Genomic DNA, 27,688 nt, shown 5'->3' with positions numbered 1-27,688 from the left:
ATATACTGTATCCATTCCAATTAGCATATATTTTAGCTTCAAAGCAGAAAAATAGAAGTTACATCATCATCACTTTATAAAAATGACTTTTTTATGTTCTTGAAAAATCTCTAAGGTGAAAAGAAACTCTGCCTAGAGTAGGTTCCACAGAGCATTCAAATTTTTCCCTGTGGTAGAATTTCATTATATTATGCACCTTGCCAGAAATTACTTTCTAAATTACTCTCTGTGTTGAATTGAACAGAGAGTGCATAAACAAAGAAAGAGAAGTACTTTAAACATAAAGGAGCAAAGAGGGAAAACACTTCTTAAGCAAATATTTATTCACATTGAAAGTATCATTTTCTGTTGCTGCACTTTTAGAGGCATATAAAATTTGACTCAATCTTAGCCCTCAAGGTGCACATAGTCTACTCGGACAGAGACAAACTGATAGAACATAAAATAGATAAAAACACAAATATCTACCCTCTCTCTAGAGGTAATCTTATCCACTCCCACTGCTTAAACTATTATATGTATGGTATGGCCAGTCTCTCTGCTACCTTCACTCTCACCTATTCTCTGTGATTCATATTATGCTTTTATAATCCAATGGATGTTTCCAACAGCTCTTTAAACTAATGTGCAGTTAACTAGCTTCCACACTCTTAGACTACACTATAAGAACTACTTCTAATTTTTTCCTAAAAAATAATAGTTTAACCTTCTGGTCACCAGCTCTTCCTTCTCTTTCACATCCTCTCATTTAGTCAAACCTTCAACCCATCTAAGAAGTATTTCTCAAATTCTCTCCACTCCCACTGCCTGAGCTGATAGCATTATCTTTGGCTTGCACTACTCCAAGAGTTTCTCTGACTGATCTCTATTACTGCAGGCTTTCTTCACTGTAATTCATCCTCACCATTCTTACCAGTTCCCGTTCTAAAATAAATCTGATCAGATAAAGCCCTTACTTAAATATTGACTATTTCTACCTATAGAAACAAGACCTATAGCTTTCCCTCTTTTATCTCTTGCCAATTCCTACCTGCCATCAATATTGAACTATTCATATGAGCTAAACATAGTATGTTTTCCCACTATTCTGCATGTATTTTTTTACTGTGTCTAACCAAGATGTTCGCATTTATCCTTTTCTCCTCTGGCAAATGCTTCCCTAACTTGTACCCTAAGGAATACCACTTCCTCTGAAGCATTCTCCTTTCCATATGCTCTTATAGCACAATTTATATGAATATAAATCATACTCCCATGGCTACATATATTGGTATGGTTTGTGTTTTCTTTGCTAGACCATATGTGATTTTTATAATTTTTACTTGAATGAATTTGGAAAGTACAACGATACAAATAAACAGTTTGTTAGTAGAGTGCAAATTACCAAGGCTAGGCTGAGAAATCAGGAAGGATTCATGTAAAATAATTCAGTCTTAGGAGTACATATACATCAGCAAGCTAGGAAGGAGGGGAGGACATTCAAGCAGAAGGACAAACATGTACAAAATGTCATGTGCAGTAATCCATAAGTATTTGCTAGTGATAAAGATGGAAATATGTATATATAGGCTAAGGGAAATAGGAAAGCAGAATCGAACCTGATCTTTTAAATGTTTAAATGATGTTGCTAAAGACTCAGATGAGTTGAGCTCAAGTGCAAGGATATAAGATTTTGTTCAACTGTACCTAGGCATTCAAACAAAGAATATAGATTGTAATACCGATTTGGGTTGGGATTTGTGGGGCATGTATGGCATAAGTGGACAAATATAAGGATAGTGAAGATTTTACTAATGGTTCAGATAACTTGTCATTCATAGAAGGGATCAGACTATGTAGAAGAACTGGGAGAAATCAAGGAACACAGACTATGTTTTCAAAAGTCAGATATACTGGAATTGAAAAGTGGAAAGTTATAATTCATAGATCTAATAGGTTATTTACCAAGCACTTCCTATGTGCCAAGTGCTGTTTCAGGACTGGAGATACAATAACAAAAGGAAGGACAAAAATCCCCAAGATGTTTGTTAATGTTCACGTTTTCAGTGATAAACCAGTTCTGAAAACACAAAGACCATACATGACTCAATTGTGGTGGAGGTCTGGGTCCCTGGAGTTTAGGAGAACATATGCCAAAATAATATGTTTAAGTGATAAATAGGAAATCAATCAGAATAATCAGGACATCAGGACTTGGATGATATGGGACAAAAGGCTAGATGCAAAGGTCTTCAATGAATGTGAAGTGAACAGGAGGTTCCTGGATTGTAGAGATGAAAATGGGTACAAGAGAGCATAGTCAGATGCAAATGTTTCATTGAAGTAAGAATTTTTACTTGAAAGTAGAATATGGTGAGAAGCAGCCATTGAGAGAAAGAATATGCACTACTTCGTGGTCCTGTGGGATGCATACAAAAGGAGCAGAACTCGGTTAATATTGGTTAAGACAAGACAAAGGAAAACACATTTTATGAACCTTAAGGATACATTTTGTTTACCTTGGCATGAGAGTTCCACAGGCCAACTACAAAGGTCAAGGAGATAGTGGCCATGGTGAAGCTGGTTCAGGAAAAAAAAAACAGCAGAAATGTATAGGGTTGAGTGTGAGGCAGAAGATGAGAAATCATTGAGGAACTCATATTGTGGTCAGTGATCTAGGAGTGCACTTAGCTGACTCAAGTGCTACAAAGAGCATAGTGCAGATGAGTGCAGGTTCTAGAGACAGAATTCCTGTTAGAATTACAGCTTTACCACGTATAGACTGTGACTTTGGAAACTGTATAAAGTTACTTTATGTAGAGCTTGCACAAAGCAATTCTTAAATAGTAGCTATTATTAATGTGCTAAAGCCGAAGGAAGTGTTGAAAGTTGAATGGAACTAGTCACTGAAGGCCTGGTTATAAGCTAGTGTAGGCTGAAGCCCTGAGCAATCAGAGGTCTGATCTGTAGATGTTTAAGTTAGTACAAATAGATTCCCAATGGAAATGGAGGCGAACATATTGAAAAACTCAGAGTGGACTGAGGCTTCACTATGCTGGGGTGAAGACATAGCAGGTGATCTGAGCCTCACAGAGCCTCACAGACAGCACAGATGTTAAGTGTTGAAAAATAGGCGGCCTTGTTACATAAGCCAATGATTCTCGAACTTTCATGTCCATCAGCGTTATCTGCAAGGCTTGTAAAAAAATTGCTGAGCCCCACCCCTCTTAATTTGTATTTCAGTAGATCTGGGGTGAATCTTGGGAATATGCATTTATACTAAATTCTCAAATAACGTTGATACTGGTCCAAGGGCCACAAATGAGAGAATAACAAATTAGGCCCTAATTACAAATGCATTCCTGGTAATCAGCGGTTAATAAGAAGTCTGTTTTGAATGAATAAAGTGATCAGCTAAATAGTAGAGAGAAAGGCATGCAGTCTCTAGCCATCAGAGGGCTCATCAGAGGAGGGGAAATGTAATGACTCTGGAAGGATATGTGGAGATTAGAGAGCTAGAAGCAAGCAAGCTGAGGGAAGGGAGAAACACAAACAAAAACCTAGTTCCAAGGAAAAATGAGTATATGTTGTTAGAAAGCAGCTAGCGTGGCTGAAGCAGACTATAAATATTTTACATATCCACATATATATCTATTCGTGAACACACACACATTCCTTTTAGGCAGAGTTGAGATTCTGGTGTATGTACTCAACTAGAAGAGTAAATAGCAAAGAATACTATCACCTGGTCTCTGCAACTGGCTCGCCTTCATTGAAAAGTGCGCCCAGCTTTGTGTTTATTTGTCCCTACCCTAGAGCCTGAAGTAGGCAAGGGCAATGAGACAGGATAAATAAATGTGTCAAAAGAAAATTCTGCATATTTATGGAGGCATATGATAGTGTTATCAGTAAAAGCTTGTGGCCTGGGATGACAGTAGGAGAATCAGTGTTTAAAATACAGGTTCAGGCTTTACCATCTGCTATATGACCTTGGTAGTTAACATCTACTGAACCTGTTTTATCTCATATGAAAGTAATATTTGCCACAGGAATTAAATCAGCAAATACATATAGAGTTCGGCATAGTGAATGTTGCTGGAAAATATTCTCTAAGCTCTGGCTCTTACTTATTTGAAGACCACGAAATCCAGACCTACTGGACATTGGATTTGTTTTCCTGCTGCCATTGCTCCATCAGGAGTGTCATTTTCTGAAGCTTTACTAAACCCTCATTATCTGAAAAAAGGAAAACAGATGTTCCGATGCTGGTACTTCAGGACAAAGATGGGGGACAGCTGAAAGTTCTGACTCTATTGCAAAAATGCATTTAGATCTTATGATAAAAATGTGTAAGATTTATATCTAAAAGACAGAAGAAATGTTAATCTAAAACTGTGTCAGAAATTAGACAGCAAGATAAAGGGCCAGAACCAAGAAGGGTGAAATTCAAAAAACATTATTTTCTCCATCCTCTTTTCACTGAAGGACTACCAAATGGTTCCCTTTTAGTGATGGTTGTATATACAAATTAAAGGAGTATGTCCTCTTCTTGCACTGCAAATCTAACAAGGCTAGATTAAGTCCATGGGCAGGAATACCATTTTGATTTTGTCATGTCTTCATCACAGCAAATGAAACGGTAGAAATTTAGTTTTTATACTGAACCTCAAATTCTCAGCAAATTGTCAAATAGCTGTTATTGGCTCCTTAGAAAATACTTCTTTCAAAAGAGGAAAAGAAAAACATTCACCATGATTCCAGATCCCAATGCATGAAGAGTTGACTGAGAGAAGTGCAGATGTAAAAGGACATACGTAACCATGTTTGTGTTATTTCAATAATCTTCTTACATGTTAATGTTGCTATGTTCTTGTGTGTCTTGTTTTATAATCTCAATGCTTCCTATAGTTTGCCTCAACAGTTCTACAAGGAACCACATACTTCATCTTTCCAACCCCAACAGAAAACAAAATTCTAGCTATTCTTGAAAATTAAAAAACAAATGGAAAACTCTTTTTACTGGCAGATTTGTACTCGTGTATATTGTGTTTAGATATTCAATTTAGTGAAAATAGATGACAAGTGAAAACAAAATTTGGACGAACTTTGCCACTTCTTTTTCATTTATTAGGGACATGTGCTAGACGAAGAGGGTCTGAGATTTATGAAGTAAATATTTAAAGTATAGATTGAATAAACTGAGAGTTCTTTTATCTGCTTGGATAGGTCAAACACTATTAAACCAATTACAACTTAATTACATCTACTCAATAACAATTCATTTAAAGTATGTGTCAAAAGTTGACAGGTTTTTGGAGTTTCTAAATTGGAATTTGACCTAAGATATCAACTCCTTAAGTCATCCCAGTAATGACTGATTAGTAAAAAGAAAGACACAGAAAGGGAAAAAACCTGAAGGAGACTGATATTGGTAACCTAGATTTCTAGGTTATAGTGATTTCAGTGAAACACGAACACAATTATTTTTGGGAAAACATATGTATCTATCGTAAAGCTAAATCTTCCCATAGACATTTTGTTCACTTGATTTAAAACAATTTTCATGGCTGGGTGTGGTGGCTCACACATGTAATGCCAGCACTTTGGGAGGCCCAGGCAGGCAGATAGCTTGAGCCCAAGTTTGAGACCTGCCTGGGTAACACAGCAAAACCTCATCTCTACCAAAAAAAATAAAAAAAATAGAAAAACTACCCAGACACGGTGATGCATGCCTGTGGTGACTGAAGTGGGAAATCTATTGACCTTGGGAGGTTGAGGTTGCAGTGAGCTGTGATGGTGCCACTACACTCCAACCTGGGTGACAGGGTGAGACCCTATCTCAAGAAAAAAAAAAGTTAAACTCAATTACAAATGACTCTTACATACAAAATAAATTGAAGTAGAGCAGATGGAGAGACATAGGTAGTAATGTATGGTGAATTTTCAATCATTAATCTGTTTTTGTGTGTGGTCACAAACTCAAGAATATATTGCATGTATAATTCTACTCAAATTATCTAAAAAATATAATTGTTGCCTGGGTGACAGAGCAAGACTCCGTCTCAAAAAAAAAAGATTCAAGTCTTACAACTTACAAGCTTTATGTTTTGCAGTTTTCTAATGATATATTCATTTTTCATTAAAAAAATACTTCAAGTGGCCGGGCGCGGTGGCTCAAGCCTGTAATCCCAGCACTTTGGGAGGCCGAGGTGGGTGGATCATGAGGTCAAGAGATCGAGACCATCCTGGTCAACATGGTGAAACCCCGTCTCTACTAAAAATACAAAAAATTAGCTGGGCATGGTGGCGCGTGCCTGTAATCCCAGCTACTCAGGAGGCTGAGGCAGGAGAATTGCCTGAACCCAGGAGGCGGAGGTTGCGGTGAGCCGAGATCGTGCCATTGCACTCCAGCCTGGGTAACAAGAGCGAAACTCTGTCTCAAAAAAAAAAAAAAAATACTTCAAGTTACCAAGGAAAGACAATTCAAAAACATGCATGTTTCTTCCATGGTTTTACCTAATCTTTATCACACAAAGGAGCATGGCCATGGGTTCAAACTGCCAAAGTATAACTCAGCTTTAACAAGTAAGGGTCTTTCTTTTAGGGTATTCAACAAGATTCTTTTGGAATTCTTAATCTTGTATTTTTTAAAAGAATCTAGTATCAAGTTATGTGTACAGTTTTTAGATGGGTAAGTTCAAATAAACTTATTTGTATAATTTTTTGGAATTATAAAAACAAAATCAATTCAAAAGTGATACTTTAATGAACATAACAAATTCACTAGTTTTGTCACATCAACGCTGTCCCTTCTACTAAGTCCAGGAATTGTGTTTAGAAACCCTAGTAAAGTCTAAACACCTTAGCATAGCACATAATCTGACCTTTCTATCCAAACATATTTCTCTATTTGTTCCTTGTCTCATAATTCAGGACCTAGCCATGCTGAACTTTCTCCAGGGTGCTGTAATCTTGATTCTGGTCCTTTCCCTCTGCCCCCTTTAAACAAACTGTTGTTTCCGTTGCGTCTTCCACACTTACCTCAAAGCCAGGTAATACAACTACCTTCAAGAATCCTTTCCTAACTCCCAAAAGTTCCTCCAGAAAACTTATCAAACCATATAATTGTTTACTTATCTCACACTGAACTGAAATCGCCATGATAGGATACTGTGTTTTAGTTATTTAGGTTGGTGCAAAAGTAATTGTGGTTTTCGTAATTTTAATGGCAAAAATCACAATTACTTTTGCACTAACCTATATTTCATCCACAGCATCTAAGTTGGCACATAGTTAGCAGGTGTTGATGTTGAACACAAGAATTAAGACTCGTAAGAGGTTAAATGTTAGGAAGTAGGCTAGGCGTCGTGTCCCACACCTGTAGTCCCAGCACTTTGGGAGGCCAAGGCAAGTGGACCACTTGAGTTCAGGAGTTCGAAACCAGCCTGGCCAACATGGTGAAACCCTGTCTCTACTAAAAATACAGAAAATAGCTGGGCGTGGTGGCGGGTGCCTGTAATCCCAGCTACTCAGAAGGCTGAGGAAGGAGAATTGCCTGAACCCAGAAGGTGGAGGTTGCAGTGAGCCGAAATCACGCCACTACACTCCAGCCTGGGTGACAGAACAAGACTGTCTTAAAAAAAGGCGGGGGGGGGGGGGGGGGGCGCAAATAAACTCTAAAACTGAAACCAATCTCTTCTTAACTGTATAAAGTTAACTGCAGGTACACTCCTACAGTTTAAACTTTATAGATTTAAAAAATTAAACTAAATTAATTGCTTTTCAAAACAAAAATGGAAAGTCGAGGTAATAAATTAATCTCGATTTATGTACACTGTGTTATTCACAATGGTGTAGAGAGAAAAGAGCAAAGACTTTGAGGTCAAAAAATGTCTCATAATTATCTCACCTTAAAATTGTCCCAAAAGGTGATTTTTGTACCACTACAGATATTTCCAACCCTTCATTTCTACAGCATTTGATATTTCCTAAGTTATCTTATTTGAAACTACAAATAACACAAGACAGAAAGACATGTGCTATCATCACCTCCATTTTACAGATGAGAAAATGGACTCAAATAAATGAAGGGCCTTGCTAAGGCTACCATTAGTACATGGTGATATGCTCAGCCTCATGTTCCCTGATGTCCTTATTTTGCTATACTGTATACTGTCATAATGTGAGTCAGACTAAAAGCTATTTTAAAGTACTAAGTCAGTTGTACTATAACACAAGCATTTTCAAGAATTGCCACACTATGCAAAACCATACAATAAAAACTACAGGACTTATGAGGAAAATAAGGTTAGGGCACAACACTAAAAATCTTCATCAGTGACAACAACAAAAATGTCTTAAAAGGCAGCACAGTTTTACATGTTAAATGGTTAAGAAATACATAAATACTACTATAAATGACTTTATCTTGAAAAAGACCTGAAGTTTGCTTGAAAAAAAGAGGGTGTCAGATGTGTTGAAAACAGCTATCTAAAATAGGATGGGAAGTTATTAGCACCAGATGTGGATGAGTGTATTTTTAGTAGAGATGGGGTTTCACCATGTTGACCAGGATGGTCTCGATCTCTTGACCTCGTGATCCACCCACCTCGGCCTCCCAAAGTGCTGGGATTACAGGCGTGAGCCACCGCGCCCGGCCTCTACAGATCTCCTTTTTAAAGGAGCTCTTTAACTATAATTCTTCACCAATTTCTTTCCACCTTAGTTGCACATACCACTAATAAATACATGAATGCTTCAAGTTTCTAAAGACTACTAGTGATTTCAACCATCTGAAACCACTGCAGTCCCAGAAGTTAAAAGCAAAACAAAACAAAAAAACAAGCACTACATACACACACACACACACACACACACACACACACACACACACGGGCGGTGAGCAGGGAGATTTTGAGCTGAACTAGACAAAAATAGCAAAACACATGAATAGTACATAAAACGCACTATTATTTGTCATTAACCACAAATAAAAAATAATTAACTGGTTGATTATGGTTATAAAAAGTCTAAGACATTTAGTTGCAAAGAAGAGAATGATGGAAGAAAAAGAAATAAACAGTGTTACGTGATGGACAGCTAATGCGGCCACAAGGTTTAGAGACAAATGGGGGTGGTAAGCAGGAAATAGTAAGACATGACAATAGTGAAAATTGCTAGCCATATTTTTAAATTTTGCTAAGGTTATGGGGAATAGCACCTGAAGCCATACTTTGCACAGGTAAATGTATATTTATAGTACAGCTCTGAGAGAGAATATGAGAGTCATCATTCAGTAAGGCTTAGGCATTTCAATGGTTAGACTGTACTATGCAATAGTAGAGAAAGTGATTGAGGAAGCATTAAGTGAATAGAAAAGCTGTCTATTTACCAAATTGACCCGAGTATCATTTTATTAAACCACAAGATGCAATAACCAAATAAGGGATTAAGAGTATTAATTTGTTGTCTATTAAAAAAATCAATTCACGTGGAAAGTCCTTCCCTGTCAGACTAAATTTGACCGTTAATACTAATCTTACTGATTTCTATCATAAGCTATTTACTTGTACATAATCATTTAAATTTATGAATAATAGGAGGCCTCTATTTCTTTTGATCAGTGTAATACATTGAAGACTGGATTGGAAACCCAGGGACTTGAATTCTAACTACAGGTAAGTTACAATAAATATGTTGCTAAATTATTCATTTGATCTCTAGAACTGTTTCTCTTTAAAACAAGAGGTTAAAACTAGATATCTGGGTTCCTTTTCAGTTCAATTATTTCTTAGTGTTATTAACTATATATCTGCATAACTTAAAATTACTAATAATTTTCACTCAGGAAATCACAAACTCTGAAGCTCATTTTTACAGAACTGAAAAAATGTGTCTTATCAAGAGTGCTTCTCCAACTTACGTTCAAATGGATTCATCTGCGAATCTTGCCAAAATGTAGATTCAGCAAGGCCAGAGATTCTGAATTTCTAATAAACTCCTAGGTGATACTAATTTGCCACAGAATTGCATTTAAAACACAGAAAATGTTAGGTGGTGATATAGTTTAGTGAAGTGAATAGGTGTTCGTCATAGTTTTATTTATTTTTTATTTTTCCATGTATTTAAACACTTCATTTTGGTTTTAATGTGAATGTGAATAATCTAATACTCTATAACTTTAAAGTGTACACTTTTATTTGCAAAATCCAAAACTAAAAAATTTAAAAGGAAACTATTCAAAATAACAATAACTGGTTTTGGATAACCAGTGAATATAACGGTTTAAAATTAAGACTTTGAGGATGGGCAGTGGCTCACGCCTGTAATCCCAATACTTAGGGAGGCTGAGACGGGTGGATCACCAGGTCAGGAGTTCAACATCAGCCTGGCCAAGATGGTGAAACCCCCCAGCTCTACTAAAAATAAAAAAAAATCAGCTGGGCGTGGAGCTGGGCGCCTGTAATCCCAGCTACCTGGGAGGTTGAGGCAGAGAAATCACATGAACCAGGGAGGCGGAGGTTGCACCACTGCACTCTAGTTTGGGTGACAGAGCGAGACTCCACTTCAAAAAAACAACAACAAAAACCGACTTTCTGCTGAATTCTTGCCATCAAATTTTCTAGTATATTTAGTTTAACTTAGTTCTGTACTTTCTTCTGAATTAAAAAAAGTTTTCGGATTTAGGCTCCATTTAAATATATTAAGGCAGCCAGAAAATCCTGTTTGAAGTTCAGAGCTGCTCATGAGAATATGTCATCTTTCTTCTTAAGCCTTGAAATTCCTGTGTTAGAATTACCTCTAAGTTTCACAGCAACTTTTTTATACATATGAAATCTCATTGTAAGTGCAGTCTATAATTAAATATAAATATGTGCATTTTATAATTGGGCTATCAAGTTCACAAAGAAAATATAAAGCTAAATCCATAGTTTCTTTTCATTTGGCTTTGGGATGCTCTCTATAACTGCATTTCACATATTTTTGCTTTATGAAACTACTATTTAAATAATTTTAAAACATTAACATTTCTTTGTAGCAAGAAGACCTATTAGGGTAACATGTATTGTGGATAATGAAGTTTACTGTGGGCAAATCTGGTAGTCTGGGATCTCTGGCATAACAGTTTACTAATTGCACAGCATTCCTTCACTTATCCTATTTGAACCTCTTAATAATCCTGTGAGGTGAGCAGAGCAGAATTTACTGCCTCCATTTTACAAACAATACTGAGGCTCTGAAAAGTGATTTGTCCTTTCCCCACTAATTATATGGTGATCCAAATAGATGTACATGAACGAATTAAGCTAATCACCATAATTTCACTCGACTAGCCTTAACTCTAGGGGCTAAGGTGCCTCCAAAGTGAAAATTTAATCTCTAATACAATGATTCATTACACTTCCTGGTTAAGCAAAAATTTTCTTAGTTGCTTTCAAATGCTAATATTAACTATAAACCATAGGAATCTCTTCCCTAAATACCTGCTTTAAAATCCAGTTCCAAATACATTTTTAAGATCAAAAAGTCATTTTTCTCTCTGATAAAGTCATTTCTAAATATTCAAGTTAAGACCTCTATTAACAAAGCAGCTGAGTCCTAAGAATACTTCATTGTTAGCTAGTTCACTCTAAGAGGGACAGAGTACTGAAGCTGATATTTTTACCTTTTAATAAGCAATTCACTATATGCCAAGGCCTGGGTTAATGTACGGAATTAAAAACATTCTAGAACATCAAAATTCACCTTTACTGACTTGGTGCTTTGGAAGGAAGGCTGTACTGGGGCATGCTGTAAGACAGTATAGATCTGCCTTAGGCAGGAAGAGCTGGTTTCCGGTGATCTCCCACTAGGAAGACTGGGAACTCTCACCAGCTTAGCACTGGAGCAAACTCAGTTCACAGACACAGCTCAGGACTCGGTTTCTCCTTCCCCAGGCAATCCCACCCACAATGAACTGCCTGAAAAGGTGACAGAACCTACTTTCAAATACTATAACCACCACCACTAATTACTAAGAAAAACTTCACCTTGAGAATCTTTGTTCAATTACTGTTCACTAACCATGGTATTGGTTTTTAAGACTTTAGAAATATCTAATGTTACGAGTTCCTCTGTGCTACAATGTTATTTTAAGAAAAAAACAAGGATCACCTAGCTTCCAAATCATGCCAAACTGTTGACTCTAATGGGTCTTCTTCAGATGACAACAGTGACACCAGTGTAAACAAAATTTACTTACTATATTCTTCTTTCTTGGAGGTGACTGAATTACTGTATTAAGTATAGTACATTTACATATATTTTATTTCTTCATTTACTTTTTATCTTCTGTGTAAGTTTTGCATAAGTGTGGGATATTTTATAACAGAACAAACCTAAGGAACATAAATAACTTCAAAGTTATTTGATACCAATATATCTGTTTAGAAAAAGTGACCAAAGTATTTTAAATATAAATAGCACCCTAATTGTAACTGTTTAAGAAATGAAAGTAGTAACTCTTTAGTTGTTAAATGCAAATTACTCTTTAAGTCTTTAAACACCTGAATGTATATCATCCTTGCCACCCAAAACAAAAGCAGATGATATATTGCTCTTTCTTCCCAGTAACATCAAGTTCTTTTTGTTAACTAACTCACAAGGTAGTCTAAGATTAGTAAGAAATCTTTAGCAGACACAAAAGATGAAAGATGAAACTGCAGCAAGAGAGCATGGCAAATCCAAAAGATCTATTAGTGCATAAATCTACTGGAAAAGAAAAACAACAACAACAAAAGAGATAGAATTAACAAGCTACAATAAAAGTTATGTCTTTAAAGCAGTAGATTATAACAGGGTGGGAAATGTTTAATATGTGTCCTCCTGAAAAGCAGTTACCATCATTTAAATTAAAATAAAAACCAGCTGGTGTATTTTCACAGCATCTAGATTTATTTATGGTATAAAGCCATAGAATTGTAGTATTATTACTCCTTTCCCACCCTGGCAGAGAATAAACATGAATTCAGAAGCACAGTGGAGTGAAAACAAAGAAGAGGAGAGAGAAAAGGCAGCAGAGAAAGACAGAAAAGGTGAATATAGAGCTACAGAAGTGTTTATTGAGCATGCTACAGAGGTAAGCAGAGTACACACAAAATGAAATTAAACAACCATCAAACCTCCCAACTTTGTTAGAAAATTAATTTTTAATTGTGCCGCTTTCAAACTATACTGAATTTTACATTTCTAAAGATGTAAAAACTCAACTAATAGAAAATATACATGACCATTCTGTCTACATAGATAACAGAATCTATGAATCTTGAAACTAAGTACATCAATTTCAAAAAGTATTGGTCATTTAAACAGAATCAACAATTCAGATTGACAAGAACTGTTCAAATTAATTTGACCTGTAGATTCTGAGCCATGTTTTTATTAAAGTCAGATCTATTCCTAAATACAAAATATTTTGAAGATTTATTAAAACTGAATATTACAATGCAAGGTAAATTAAGACTAAAGGCACATAAACTTTGGTCCCACCTGGTTGTCAGTTTTAGAAAACTGCCACAAAATTAATCTTCCTGCATATTTTCGCAGTACACTTTCTTTATCTTTGAAAAATACATGCACCAGTTCCTGAACTAGCTAGACCAGTCTGCACATGCTCAGAAATCCACAACCATATTCCAAATCTTAATTACAAACTAAGGATGGCAATATATATTTAAATGCACATAAGTCATGTCAACTTCAAAAACATCTACGAAAAATATTCAGCCACAAACAAGACATTACTTAGTGCTGACATTTATATGATACGTCCCACAAGAGTGTGTACAAAAAGGTTAAGATTCCACAATGCTTTCCACATAGGGCTCAAACTTACAGAAATCACTTTGTTGTTTTAAGAAATTAATACTCTGCATCTTGTTAATTTTAACTAATGCCTACATTCATAACTGAATCTAGACCAGAATTGTGAGATACAAAAGGCCAATGTTTTTTTAAAGCAATAAAGCCTAAGGTAGTAAAAACTAAAAATGCTGCTTTATTCTTTCAATATCATGTATCTTATTTGAGTAAATAGAAAAAAAGGTGACAAGCCAATAATTCAAAATAAGTTTCAAGCAGGAGAAACAAAAACTTAACCTTTTTACACACCCCTGCCTAAACATATTTAAATTCCCATATAACAGTGTGCCCTAAACAACCAATTCCTTTTTTCTAGTAAATGCACAATAGCAACACTAGTTTTCCTTTTTAAGGCACGTATGTCAACTAAGTTGGAAAAAAAAAAAAAAAAAAAAAAAAGCAAAATTAAACTGAAATTTTAAACAGACAAAAATGGCTTCCCTATAGAACAGATGAAATATAGCAGTTGATAACTCTGCCTTTACATATGCCATTTCATTTTATAACCAAGGAATGATAACAGCATGGGAGGAAAAAAAAAAAAAAAGGAAACCCCAAAAAACAGAAAAAAAAAATCAAACTCTGGTCCCCACTTTTCTGAACAGTCAATAGGTGATGACACTGAACAATGTGATTCACCCCCGATCTTCATCTTCCCCTTTTTAAATTGTTGACTTAGAGAAAGACACTCTCAGATGATGGTTTTCTCCAAGGTTATAATTATGAAGATCAATCAAGGCTTGAATAGCTTCTTCCACTGTTGCCATCTGAAGAAGAGCCATTTTGTGATCTCTTCTGAAACAAAATTATAAAATTAGATACTTCATAAAAATAAGGAAGGGCTTATTAACTATTTGAATTTCGGCCATTCCAGAATAAAACATTTTTATAAACAAAAAGAATAAAAACTCCTTAAAGAAAACTTTTATCAGGTCACTAATTTAAAGGTAAGGAAGCTTGCTTACTGAAAAAACTTAAATGCTTTCACCGTGCCCCCAGTGTTAGCAAACAGTGTTCGTAGATCCTCTTCTGCTACTGATGGACTAGGAAGATTGAATGGAAAGAAAAAGTAAAGATTAATAATAAATTTCATATTTTATCAAAATAGAATATATCTCCTTAATACACTCTAGCTTATATACTTACGGGATATTAGATAGGTGAAGGGTTGCAGAAGGAGGAAAAATGTTTTGAAAATTTTTGGATCCAGGTTTCTTAAAACGATGCAATGGGGAATTACCAAAATCTTTTGTTAGCCCTTGATCATCAAGTCCCTCTCGAGGTAGTTGTACAGTCTGATGTTTGGACAGAGTAACACGAATAATTTTTCCATACATTTTCTGTCCATTAAGATGGTTCATAGCTATAAAAAAAAGGTGTATATTAACAAACAATATCAAACCTCAAAACAAAAATAAAGTAACAGTTTAAAAATTTGAATTTTCTAATGATTTTAAAATAAATTACCAATTTACCATAGCCATTGGTGACAAGACCTAAGTGTATTTTCATTTGTACTAGATAAGGCATTCTAGCAAAAAAGCCAGCTACTTTCAAAGAATGATAATTCAGATCATGAATAACTATCTTCCTCAACAATCCTGCTGATAAATCATACAGTTAGCTACACAAGGAAGAAACTTAATAATAATCCCTAGCTCTTTTTCTCCCTCCTGTTCCACATCCTAATTGCTAAATCCTGTGACAGTCTTCTTCTTAATTATCTCTCAAATTCATGTTCTATTTCTCTACTTTTCACTGCCATTATTTTTTATCTGGATAACTCCGTCTCCTCATTTGTCTTCCTGTTGGATAATTCTTTTTTCCAATCCATTTTCTATATAGCAGCAGGATGACCTTCGTATATTACAAATCTGATCATGTCAATACCTACTTAAAACCCTTAAGGACAAAGTCTAAACTCATTATTTAACATGGCTTGTACCTTTCCCAGTCTGTACAGGTTGAGTATCCTTAACACAGAAATCCAAAATCTGAAATGTTCCAAAATCCAAAAATGAGTGCCAACATTATGTTCAAGGGAAATGCTCATTGAAGTATTTCAGATTTGGGAAACTCAACTGGGATAATGCAAATATACAAAATCCTAACCTTTGTCTCTATCCCAGGACATAGTGCAGTGTGTGAACACAGAACATTATAAGACTATTTCTTGACATAGCTGCCGGGTCATTTTTAAACTAAATGAACTGGTCCGATACTAGAAACCATTATAATATGTTTTATTCACCAGTCACAATAACTAAAAAGACCATTTCTAATACGTCCTGCACTTTGGCTAAGCCAAAGGTCTAAATGACTATAATCAACTAGGTAAAAACATCAAAGTATTAACAGTAGAGCTAAATGTGGAAGATTAGGAAATTGAGAATAGAACATCCACTTTCAATGAGTTTCTACTTTAAATGGTATACTACAGCATATACATTCTGACACAGAAGATTCAAAGAATTTGTTAAATCCACAAATCTCATATTTAAATGTATAAATAAGCCAATTAAATACAAAACAGATCTGAAAAGGATAATGCTGTCAAAATATGAGGTACCATTCAGAAAACAAAAATAAATTCTTACTTTATAACTTCCTTAATTTATTTTTCTTATTATAACTACAAGATATTGAACTTACTTCCCTAATTCCAGTTTTTGACAAAGCTTTTGTTTTCTTTTTTACTTAAAAACTCTGGTATTCTAATTAACATCATTTCCCTTCCCCTTTAGATCACTTCCGATCCTATTGTCAGCAATCATCTGGCTAGAATCTCTCCCATTACCTGGCTACTTCCTGAGGTAGCTATTATTTGGCTATTTTGTTTTATTTTAATCCCATTGCTCGGTCATTCATCTGTTCTGTATACAGTTACTATGCCTGGGATTTTTTATTTTCTTATTCCTTCCTTCCATTATCTCAAAGCTCAGCTGTTTGTGCGTCTTTTTATTTAGACAACTTTTTTTCCTGACAACCTTAAGTCTAGACAGGCACGGTGGTGCTTGTAGTCCTAGCTACTTGGGAGGCTGAAGTGGGAGGACTGCTTGGAGCCTGGAAGGTCAAGACTGCACCGAGCCATGAGAGCACCACTGCACTCCAGTCTGGGCAACAGGGCAAGACCCTGTCTCAAAAAACAAAAACAAACCAAAAAAATCTTTTGATTCATACAATACTGAGACTTAGTTTTAAATTTCTGGATACATATTTTAAATGTATCCTTCTGTTATTTATTAATTCTGACTTAATTGTGCAATAGTCAGAGAATAAGGTCTGTAGGATACTCTCTGAAATTAGCTGAAGCTTGCTTTACGGTTTAGTATGTCACTGATTTTTCAAAAATGTTCCATATGTGCTTAAAAACTGTGTTGGATGCATACTGTTAGACACAATTCTGTGCAAGTAACTGTGTTGTATAATTTGTATCTTTGTTGATTTTTTTTTTTCTGGTCAGTTTGACATGTAATTCAGATAGGTGAATTGAAATCCACCACTGTAATAGATTTGCTCAAGTTTACCTGTAGTTCTATCCATTTTTTATTTAGATATTTTGAGGCTATTTCACTAGGCACACATATACATAAATTGTTGCATCTTCCTAGTGAACCAAATCCTTTATCAATCCTCTATCTTAACAAAGGTATTTAAGTTTTCTTTTGCTTATTATATGCCCAAAATATTAGTATCTCTTTACATCCCTTTCCTTTCAATCTTTCCATATCCTTCTGCTTTACATGTCTCTTGTAAAAATGCATTTAGGTAGCTTTTTAAATATCAAGTCTGCCAATCATTTTAGTTGACAAATTTATTCCTTCACATTTTTCAACATTACTGATGCATCAGAATTTGATTCTACTATAATTTCTTATTTTTCCCTATTTTTCTCTGTATAATTTTTTGTTTCCCTCTCTTTTCTTAGTTTTGTTTTAGAGGAGAAGATATCTGTTTTATGAAAACCGGCAATGCCTCAAAGTATAGCAATTACTCATTACTCATGATAGAGTAAGTGAAAACCAGTATATACAAAAATTCTTCAAATATCATAACCACAGAATAAATATGATTTCTACTCACTTTACAGAACATTTTGATATAATTTAGTAAGTAAAGGCTTATTATGAACAAGAACTAAGTTTATTTTTGAGATGTCAGCTATTTATTAAATAAAAACTGTGGCATTTAAAAAATAATTCTTGAAAACATGAACTAGAGAAACTATATTACTATGAATAAACTACTCCAGCATTTTGTTAAAATTTATTTTAATTTTTGGAGATCAATATACTATCTTTAAAGATGTGAATTTACAAAGTATACAGTATTTACTCAATAATACTCTAAGAATGATTTATATAGTATTAATCTTTAAAAAATCTTAATGTTTACAACTTTTAGAACTCTGGTCTAAAACAATTAAACATGGCCTGTAAGATTTCTAACAATTCCATTCACATTTAAACATTACTGAGTATCTCTTAATTATCTGCCTATAATATAAAGCAATGAATACTCACGAAGGGTCCCCTTGAAAACCAAAACGAATAAGAACAGAGTCCAGAAACAAAAAAATGTTTTGGCCTCCTTTATTTGTTCTCAATGGTACACCGTAGAGTTTGGTGTGTGGCGCAGAGAGAAAGCGAGAGAGAGTGTGTGTTTTAAAGAAAGTGATACTGTCAGTACATATTTTTATGGTCACACAGTTTAAGAAATCAAAATTTACCTAGCAGCAATGAGCAATAATAAATTACCACTAGATATAGTCCAAAAATTATAAGGTCTACTAGGCAAGTCAAAACTTTAATGACAGTATCTTATAAAATTGGGCATAAATGATTTATAAATATAAGCACTATAAAGTGAATTTTGTTCTCCCAAAATTCCTTTGAACCCCTAATCCACCAATGTTTAAAAATAAGACCTTTAAGGAGGTAATTAAGGTTAAATGTGGTCATTAACAGTGGAGCCCTGCCTCAACAGGACTAGTGTCCTTATAAGAAGAAGAGACTCTTAATGTGCTTGCACAGTGGAAAGGCCACATGAAGAGACAAAGGGAAAATGGCTGGTTGCAAACCAAGAGAGACCTCACCAGAAACAATCTGCTGGCAGTTTCATCTGGGACTTCTAGATCCCAAAGTTTTATTTCTCAAAATTTTGAGAGAAAATAAATTTTTGTTGTTTCATCTGCTCAGTCTTTGGTATTTTGGTTACGGCAGCCCAAGCAGACTAAAAGTATGGCAAAAAATTAAAATATTACTTAAAACAGTCTTTACATAAAACAAAAACTATCCAGAAGATCTGAGGTAATTCTACCACAAGTAATTATCAACCATAAAGACTCTGTATCCCTTATTTAAATGACACATAATGCCACCCATAACTCAAACAATTAAGGAAAAAATGACACATTTGAGAATACTCTCACTATGAAGTATTGTCAAATGCTACTTACAATATATATGAAAACAAGAGTAAAGACTATTCCCACCAGAGTACAGAAGTGTGCACAGAGAAAGAGGAAAATATATACTAAGTATCTTGAAATGATCAGAACTTTCATATCTCTTTAAGACACATACCACCATTTTAAAAATGAAGAGCCAGAGGGACAGTTTATACCTCATCTGAGCTGCTAAGACTACTGGAAAGGAACACTAAACTTCAAACTTATTTTCTGTTTGAAATTCAAAATTTTCTAAGTGACGCCAAAGACCAAAATTGGTCTAGTAAAATAAGTGGTTCATCTCTGAGTCTCAATAGGGATATAAAAGCAGAAATACACTCATCTTTACATCAAACATGGCAAATTTACAAATTAACAATGTGACTACAATCAGTCTGAGGTACCACTATCCTTAAATCTCAATGAACAAAATCTAAGAACATCCTGGCACTTACAGTTAATCACTAGTGTGAATGTGCAGGTGTGTTTTAGATTTATGTATTTGACTATGTATAAAGCCAAATGACATGTAAGTTTAATTTAAATAACCAATTATTTATCTAAGTAATGAAATAAAGTGTAACTTAACTACAGTACCTTTTAAGATTCCTAAAGTGTTTATCAACAGTGTTTTTAGCACAAGTTTTTCATTTTGTAAAAACCTGGTATCTCAAAGACTTTAGAAGAATTAAAATAACATGGCATTAGATAGGATTCTATGAACTATATGAACATTTAATTAGCTTCTATGACAAGGAGTAGCTGGAATAAAAATCACTATTGATTTTCAATATAAATGATATAATTCTCATGTGAAACCATTACAATTTGAAAGCTAAAATCTTTTCCTATTAGAGCAACAGAGTGCATTTGAGAAATAGTAGGAGGATAGCAGAAAAACACAAATACATTCATTATATACAATTATTCAAATTAAAATGACATTTTGAGTCCTGGCCATTAAAATAAATAATTTCTTACTGATGTAAAAGGGTTTATTTTTATTCACAGATTCACATTATGCATTTGAAAGCAGAACTAAAGATGTACAGATAAAACATAGTGTAATCTTACCAAGTTGTGACTGGTTTCCATCAGCCATCTGTATTAGAGCACTGTCTTTCTTATTGTACAAAATCTTCACACGCTGCACATCTCCATAAACACCTTTTTTGGAGCCACAGAGAGGTAATCCAAAAATGGGATTAATTTTATGTGAAAGTCACCTAAAGATTATTTTTCTGACATATCAATGAAACATTCAGACATCAACATGATCACTCATTCAATCTCATCACTCTCACAAATGAATAAAGAAGATCAAGATTTTGAACAGTGAATTTTGAAAAGAATAATTTTTGATAAACCCTCAAAGCTATGTGAATGATATTAAATTAAAGACCATGCAAAATAAATTAGCATGCATTAAAACAAATTTTGTGTCTATGGAGAGTTTTAAATAGCAAAGAAAAATAGCAAAAGATTTACTATTCAACTTTAAGCCAAAGTGCTAGCTACAAATAAGAATTAAGGTGAAACAAAAATCAAATCAATAATAAAAGTATAGTGCTAACAATAACATACCGAAGAGGGTAAACAGACTTTGGGGCGTAACCATCTTTAGAAGGAGAGAAGAGCAAGCAGCGTAAGACAAGAAGAGAGAAGAGTCGAGGAAGAGCGGAGATGAACAGATCATCCATAACGAAGGGTGGTTCCCGCAGAATGGTGAGGTGGTCATGGATCATGGTTCAAGGCGGTTAATTGGGGCAAGTTGGTCCGAGGAACATTTGTTCAAGCACAGAAGCATGAACATAGGGAATGGAGACAGGGAATGAAGACAAGGACAAGGAAAATAAAGGATAAGACAGGGAAGGGAATGGGCATTTGGGAAAAGACAAGGAAAGGGAAGGTGAACACACAGGGAAAAGGATGAAATGGGGAAGGGAAACAGCAATGCAGAAGAAAAAAATAAGGAATTGGGGAACAAAAACAAAATAAAATATAGGTCAGTACATAGGAAATGCAGGAATTTGGTCAGAAAATGGTTTATGTACTGTACAAGAAAAACTGAGTAAAATGTAGTCATCCAAGACAAATATGGGTAAAGTACATCTATATCAAAGAGTAAATACAGCATTTCATCTCAACATAGGGAAGGAAAGCATGCATAGGAATTTTAAACTTCGAACTTTAACTGCATAAGCATGGCTGGTTATGAAATGCAGGCAAAAGTCTTAAAATAAAAACAAAGGCACTCTGATTCAAACATTTTAGCATGCAGAACTGTGAATGATAATAGTATTAAATGATAAAATAAGCTAATGTTCATATTAACAGAGGCCAATTAAAAATGAAACAAATATTCAAATTAGACATCATAAACTGATACACTGAGCTTCCCACATTTCATACCAGCGTTCATAGCATTCAAAATAAAATATACCAGACATAAAATGTACAACTAAAGAAAACAACTTAGCAATAAATTTTATTTGACCGGGCGGGGCGGGGGAGGGTCAGGGAGGAAGGGGTAGGGGATAAAGTTAAAAAATATTTTTAGAAGACAATGACTAATAACTGCAAAGAAAAAATTACTAAGAAAGACTGGAAGAGTGCCTCGTCAAGATCTTTGGAAGAACCTTCAAAGAAAAATGTATTAGAGTAGTTCACATAAAAATAAGATTTAAAAAAAATGCAATGACATATAAGCATGAAATGAACAAGCAAATAATTAGAAAAGGCAAAGAGCAAAATTGTTTTACAGTTAAATTTGCAAATTAGATCACATTTGCCTTTGAGAACAACAAAAAGATAAGCCAAACTATAGTACTTCACCATATTTTTCTTAGGAAAAATAGGTTAGGTTAAAAAATATACATATATAGATATAGATATAAAGAGACATGACTGTCTAAGGAAATAAAGTATTACCTAAACAATATGTAGAATTTATTCAGAAGTAGAAACATACAGAAAATACTTTGACTAATGAATGTACATAAAAAGAAAGGCAAGGGCAAAATGAAATAAACATGAAAAACTTTCACAAATGAAATGGAGTTAAAGAATAAACATTAGAGATTATTTTACTAACCTCTTCATTTAAATTGCTAACCAACAGGACTGTATTGCCACCAGCTGAGACTCCAGGCATACCCACTCGGCCAGCAGCAGCTGCAGCAGCTGCTGCAGCAGCATTTGGAATAGCCAAAGGACTCAGCGCTCCTGGAACAGCTGCAACAGGAAGCCCTAATTTTAAAATAAAGCATATTTTACGAAACACACACAAGTCGTTTACAAAAACCAATTTAAGCACGAGGGCTGCATGGCTTACGGCTGACCATTCCAAATGGTTCCTGAAAGTTAATTTTTATAGTGTTTAGAAACATTGTTTGCTGATGTGTAGTAGAGAAAAATAACTGATTTCAACAAAACCATTAATTATTTGAACTAAAGTACATACCTGTATTATGTTAAAATATCAAATACATAATACTCTATTTTCTCTGGAAAAGCAAACAAAGCGTGAAAAATTTAATTCCAAGTCACAGGCTTGGAAAATTCACTTTCATGATTTACAATAAGTCAAATGTAAAAAAGTATCACTTTGACATAATGGTAATTCACTTTTTTCTGCAAGTGCTATCTTCTTCATAAACTCACACTTGAAATCAGACAAATAATTACAGCTTATGAAACAAAGATAGTCTTTCAACTCCTAGACAAATCACTCTGTTCATCGTTATTTAATTCATGCAAATAAAGAAAATCTTAGCAAAATATGCTTGCCTTCTTAATTATACACTCAAGTAATTACAGTGAATACAAGTTTCTTCAACACAATACTCTCCCAGTTGAATGAACAAGAAACCATCACTATACAACACAGATTTTGTTTCAGTATTTTCCTATCCTTTCCCAATCTATGTTACCATTTTCTTCTTATTTTATTGTTGTAGTTTCCAGTCTTATTGTTGTTCTACTATCTTTAAGTCACCATATCTTCAGTCACTTATTCTAGAGAGAAAATCCTTTTCTGTTAGTACCCTTCATCTACTTTTCCATTACCAATCAATTTGGAATACTTTAATCTCTTAAATTCTTACATACTAGCTTATTACTCATAAATATTGGTTTATTAAAGAAACAAATTATGTTCTTTTTTACCTTCCCAGCATAAAGGAACAAACACTCAAACTCAATGAAGTTGATTTCATGACATACCTGGACAGAACGGGCCCTTCCCACTCTTGTTCCATAAGTTCACATTTTATTTCTTCTTTCTTTCCAGCTTTTGGGTGCATTTCATAAGAATCTGCGGTTATCTTTAGTTTTAGAGATCTTATTCTTTTAAGTCAAGTTTTTGATCTTTTTACTTTATAGAAACTACTATGACCTTTCACTGGCAGTCTGAAGTGCTCTTTAATATTCACAATCCTTAACCTAAGTTTTTGACTTACAAAACTTTTTCCTCCAATCATCTTTTAATTCAGCCTTTCTCTCTTCTCTGAGAACTCTGTCAGTTGCATATGTTTCTCATTTAACACTTTTGCTCTTGATGAGTCTTTTTTCACAGCTTTTTGCCTATACTTTTTTTTTTAGGATCTCTTTTTCTTACTTTGCCATCTTTTTTTACGACTTTACATTTTGTTTGGAAAATTTCCAACATATACAAAAGTAAAGAGACTAGAATAATGTATCTCTACGTAGCCATCACCAAGGTTTAACAATAATCAACTCATGGCCAGTCTTGTTTCACCTCCTCACCCATTTTATTCTTAAAGTACATCCCAGAAATTAGGATCTAATTTTAAAGTAGAAAATTCTTGTGTTTAATACTTACTACTGCACAATAGTCTTCAGTGTGTCTTTGAATACACCAGTGTGGATCTTTTCAACCAAATATTCTACTGCACCATCCTCCCCGCAAGCTGTTCTCATCTAACATTCAATGGATATGTTCATCTGTTATCAGTATACATTCCTAATTCCTTTGCATGCATTCCTACACACAACAGTTTTTTCTTGCAGTCTTGAAAAGTAACCTCCCCACACTGTGACACTATTCTTCAGTATTTTCAGATAACTCTGACTGAATGCATAAAATATTCAACTAAAGTTGACAATACAATTATTAGTAGCAGAAACTCCAGATGTAGTCACTATATTGTCAAATCATTCCCTTATTTTCCTTCTTTTAATTAGCTACCTTTTAGGAAAAACAGTAACTTAAAATTCTATTAAATTCCATAGTCTTTATGAGATCCAACTGATGGCAAACAAATGCAAAACCATCAACTTCGATACATGGCATGCAGAAGTAGTTCAGTACCAAGCCTCGAATTCCTTTTTAACAACAAAAAGCCTGTTTTTAAAAAGTCTGTCAAAGATATTTGGACTAGATCTTCCCTACAATAAAAAAATTAAATTACTTTAATTTCTAGTTTTATTTTTAATTCTAAGAAGAACCAGCAATTATAAGGGCCCACTAAGACAAAAAAATGTTAACTGAGTAATTATAATTAGTTACCAAAATTAAAATAATCTAAAAAACCTCCTAATCACTAGCATTTTCTCTGTACACCTCCTGACTCTTATAACCATCCTCTGTTTATTAAAATACTCTGTATCTCCTACTTATTTACTATTATCGTCTTAAACTTTGTATCCCACAGTGAAAAAGTTTTCCAACTTGTTGGTCTCAGGCTCCCTTTAAAGTCTTAAAAACTATGGAGGATCGCAAGAAGTTTTTGTTAATTTGGATTCTATTAATGATTATCATTTCAGAAATAAAAACCAAGAACTTTTTAAAGCACACAAACACACTTTCACACATACTATTAGCCTTCAGAGGGCTATCACTGTATGCTATTAGGACAAAAAGGCAAAATACATTTTAGTATTACCATGAAAAGTAATACTAAACTGTGTGGGCCCTCTATGAGGATCTCAGGAACTCTCACAGACCTCTGGACAACCAGCATTTGCAAAATGCTACCAAATATATGCTTTATATATATGGAGTGCTCAAAAATTACTAAGGAATTTTAAAGATACATTTACTCACTTCAAATAAAAGAAAATGCTGTAATATATGACACAGACACACAGACACACACACACACACACACATTTTTTAATGCAGTCTTGCTCTGTCACTAGGGGGGAGCGCAAAGGCATGATTTTGGCTCGCTGCAACCTCCGCCTCCCGGGTTCAAGAATTCTCCTGCCTCAGCCTCCTCAGTAGCTGGGACTACAGATGCACACCACCACACCCAGCTAATTTTTGCATTTTTAGTAGAGATGGGGTTTCATCATGTTGGCCAGGATGGTTTCGACCTCTTGATCTTGTGATCTGCCTGCCCCAGCAAAAATAAGGTAATCAATAACTCCCCCCACCCCACCAAAAAAAAAATGACAACTGTTTTCAAAATACACTTTTCTGTTTCTTGAAATCAGGGTTATTCATGCTGGTATGATACCGTTTAGAACATCAAGCCTTATCATGGAAAAATAATTCAGAATTAAAACAGTTAATAATTAAAATAAATTTATAATGGTAGTTGAGAATTTTAAGTCTAGGCTAAAGCTCCCCGCCTCTTCATTTTTTGAGAAAACGTTTGCTCTGTCACCCAGACTAGAATGTGGTGGCGTGATCTGGGTTCATTACAGTCTTGATCTTCTGGGATCAGTGAATCCTCCCACCTCAGCCTCCTAAGTAGCTAAGACTACAGGCGCATGCCACAAGGCCTGGCTAATTTTTTTTTTAGTTTTAGTAGAGACCAAGATCTCACTACATTGCTCAGGCTGGTCTCAAACTGCTGGCCTCAAGCAATCCTCCCACCTTGACCTCTCAAAGTGCTGGAATTACAGATGTGAGCCACAATGCCTGGCCTAAAGCCCTTTTAAGTGTGACAGACCTGAGACATTAAAAAATAATAATAATAAAAAGGCTGGGTGTGTTGGCTCACGCCTATAATCCCCACACTTTGGGAGGCCAAGGCAGGTGGATCACGAGGTCAAGAGATGGAGATCATCCTGGCCAACATGGTGAAACCCCATCTCTACTAAAAATACAAAAATTAGCTGCGCATGGTGCCACACACCGGTAGTCAGAGGTTGCATTGAGATGAGATCCAGCCACTGCACTCCATACAGCCTGGTGACAAAGCCAAGACTCCGTATGAATGAATGAATGAATGAATGAATGAGCCAGCCAGCCAGAGAATCCCATATTTTACTAAACAATCCTGTAATTGGTAGTAAGACTACCAATCTTCTAGCGAGAAAAATTTGGGTTCAAAATAGATGAATTCGCCTTTCTAACTAAGGAGGTAACAAAAATCTTACCAAAAAGGGGAATGCAAGCTGTGAGGTCCCCACTGTCTGAATGCTAATTCAGTTTCCTCACTTGTCCATATACTTCCATCATTCTTTGCCGCCCTGTCAGATGATCTATTATGTCAAGTGATCCTTCCTTTTACAAAGATCATAGTATGGTATAAGAATGTTTTAACAGGTAAGAGAAGCCACCACCTGTACTTAATGCCTAGTATGTATTTCTTTCATTATTTCCTCCCCTCAGCTGATAACTTAGAAAAACTACTTTGGCTATCTTTACAGTTCTAAATCACTGGAGTAGTCTAAGATTTTATTGGACTTTAAAAGCCTCTGAAGTCTCCAATTTCCCTCAACATACTTTTTTCTGAAAAATTACTTTGTCAATCAGGTATTTTAAGGTTTAATCTAAATGCTGTTTGCTGCAATAAAAATATAAAAATCTATGAAGTATTTCACGATGCCCTATTTGTATCATAATAATACATTCTAGAAAAGAATTCTGTTCTTAACTACAAGCTAAATAAGAGGACAATTAACTCACTATAACCCTTTGTAAAAGTTATATGAAGCATATTCCACATATTGTATACCCTGGCTCTAACAGATTATTTTTAGTTACAGAAATTATAATTTTAACTTCAATGATTTTCGTCTTTCAGGCAACAGATATGCTATGAAAAAACTGTTTACACATATTGATGAGGAGGAATAAAAATGCTTGATCTATTCTAGGGATTGTTAGAAGGATAAAATAATGTAAAAGAGCTTCATAAACTACAAGGTGCTGAAGAAAATAAGGTGTTGCAGGAATCTTTTTCATGTGAAATGGCCCTCATCAGCTGGGTCACCCAGACATTTTGATTAACTCAACAATCTCCTAAATTTCTCATGTTAGTTCTGACACTATTATTACTAACCTTTCCTCCACTGAAACTGATGGATGCCCAGCCATGTATATGGCAAGAGACCCTAAGTCCAGAGAGAAGTGATATAAATTATGCATCTATTCTTTCTTTCATA

At 34.7% G+C, this 27,688-nt stretch overlaps 1 protein-coding gene across 11 annotated transcripts in view; it reads right to left on the bottom strand.

Annotated features, from left to right (window-relative positions):
* Positions 1-13,059: 13,059 nt before the first annotated feature.
* The window catches only part of PTBP2 (polypyrimidine tract binding protein 2), an 89,451-nt gene continuing 74,822 nt past the window's right edge, over positions 13,060-27,688 (bottom strand). For 3 of the 11 annotated variants that reach the window (XM_035252228.3, XM_035252220.3, XM_035252225.3), the window contains exons 9-14: positions 22,422-22,576; positions 20,912-20,945; positions 20,402-20,494; positions 15,025-15,241; positions 14,844-14,921; positions 13,060-14,673 (exon numbers count right to left, since the gene is read on the bottom strand). In XM_035252228.3, coding sequence (XP_035108119.1) covers positions 14,541-14,673; positions 14,844-14,921; positions 15,025-15,241; positions 20,402-20,494; positions 20,912-20,945; positions 22,422-22,576 — 710 coding nt within the window. In that variant the 3' untranslated portion in view covers positions 13,060-14,540. The remainder of the gene's footprint in view (positions 14,674-14,843; positions 14,922-15,024; positions 15,242-20,401; positions 20,495-20,911; positions 20,946-22,421; positions 22,577-27,688) is intronic. The other 8 variants (XM_035252218.3, XM_035252222.3, XM_078333072.1 and 5 more) reach the window with 3 other exon arrangements.

This window comes from Callithrix jacchus, chromosome 7, assembly GCF_049354715.1.
Source record: "Callithrix jacchus isolate 240 chromosome 7, calJac240_pri, whole genome shotgun sequence".
Lineage (NCBI taxonomy): Eukaryota > Metazoa > Chordata > Mammalia > Primates > Cebidae > Callithrix > Callithrix jacchus.
This window is presented reverse-complemented; position numbering and strand designations above follow the sequence as displayed.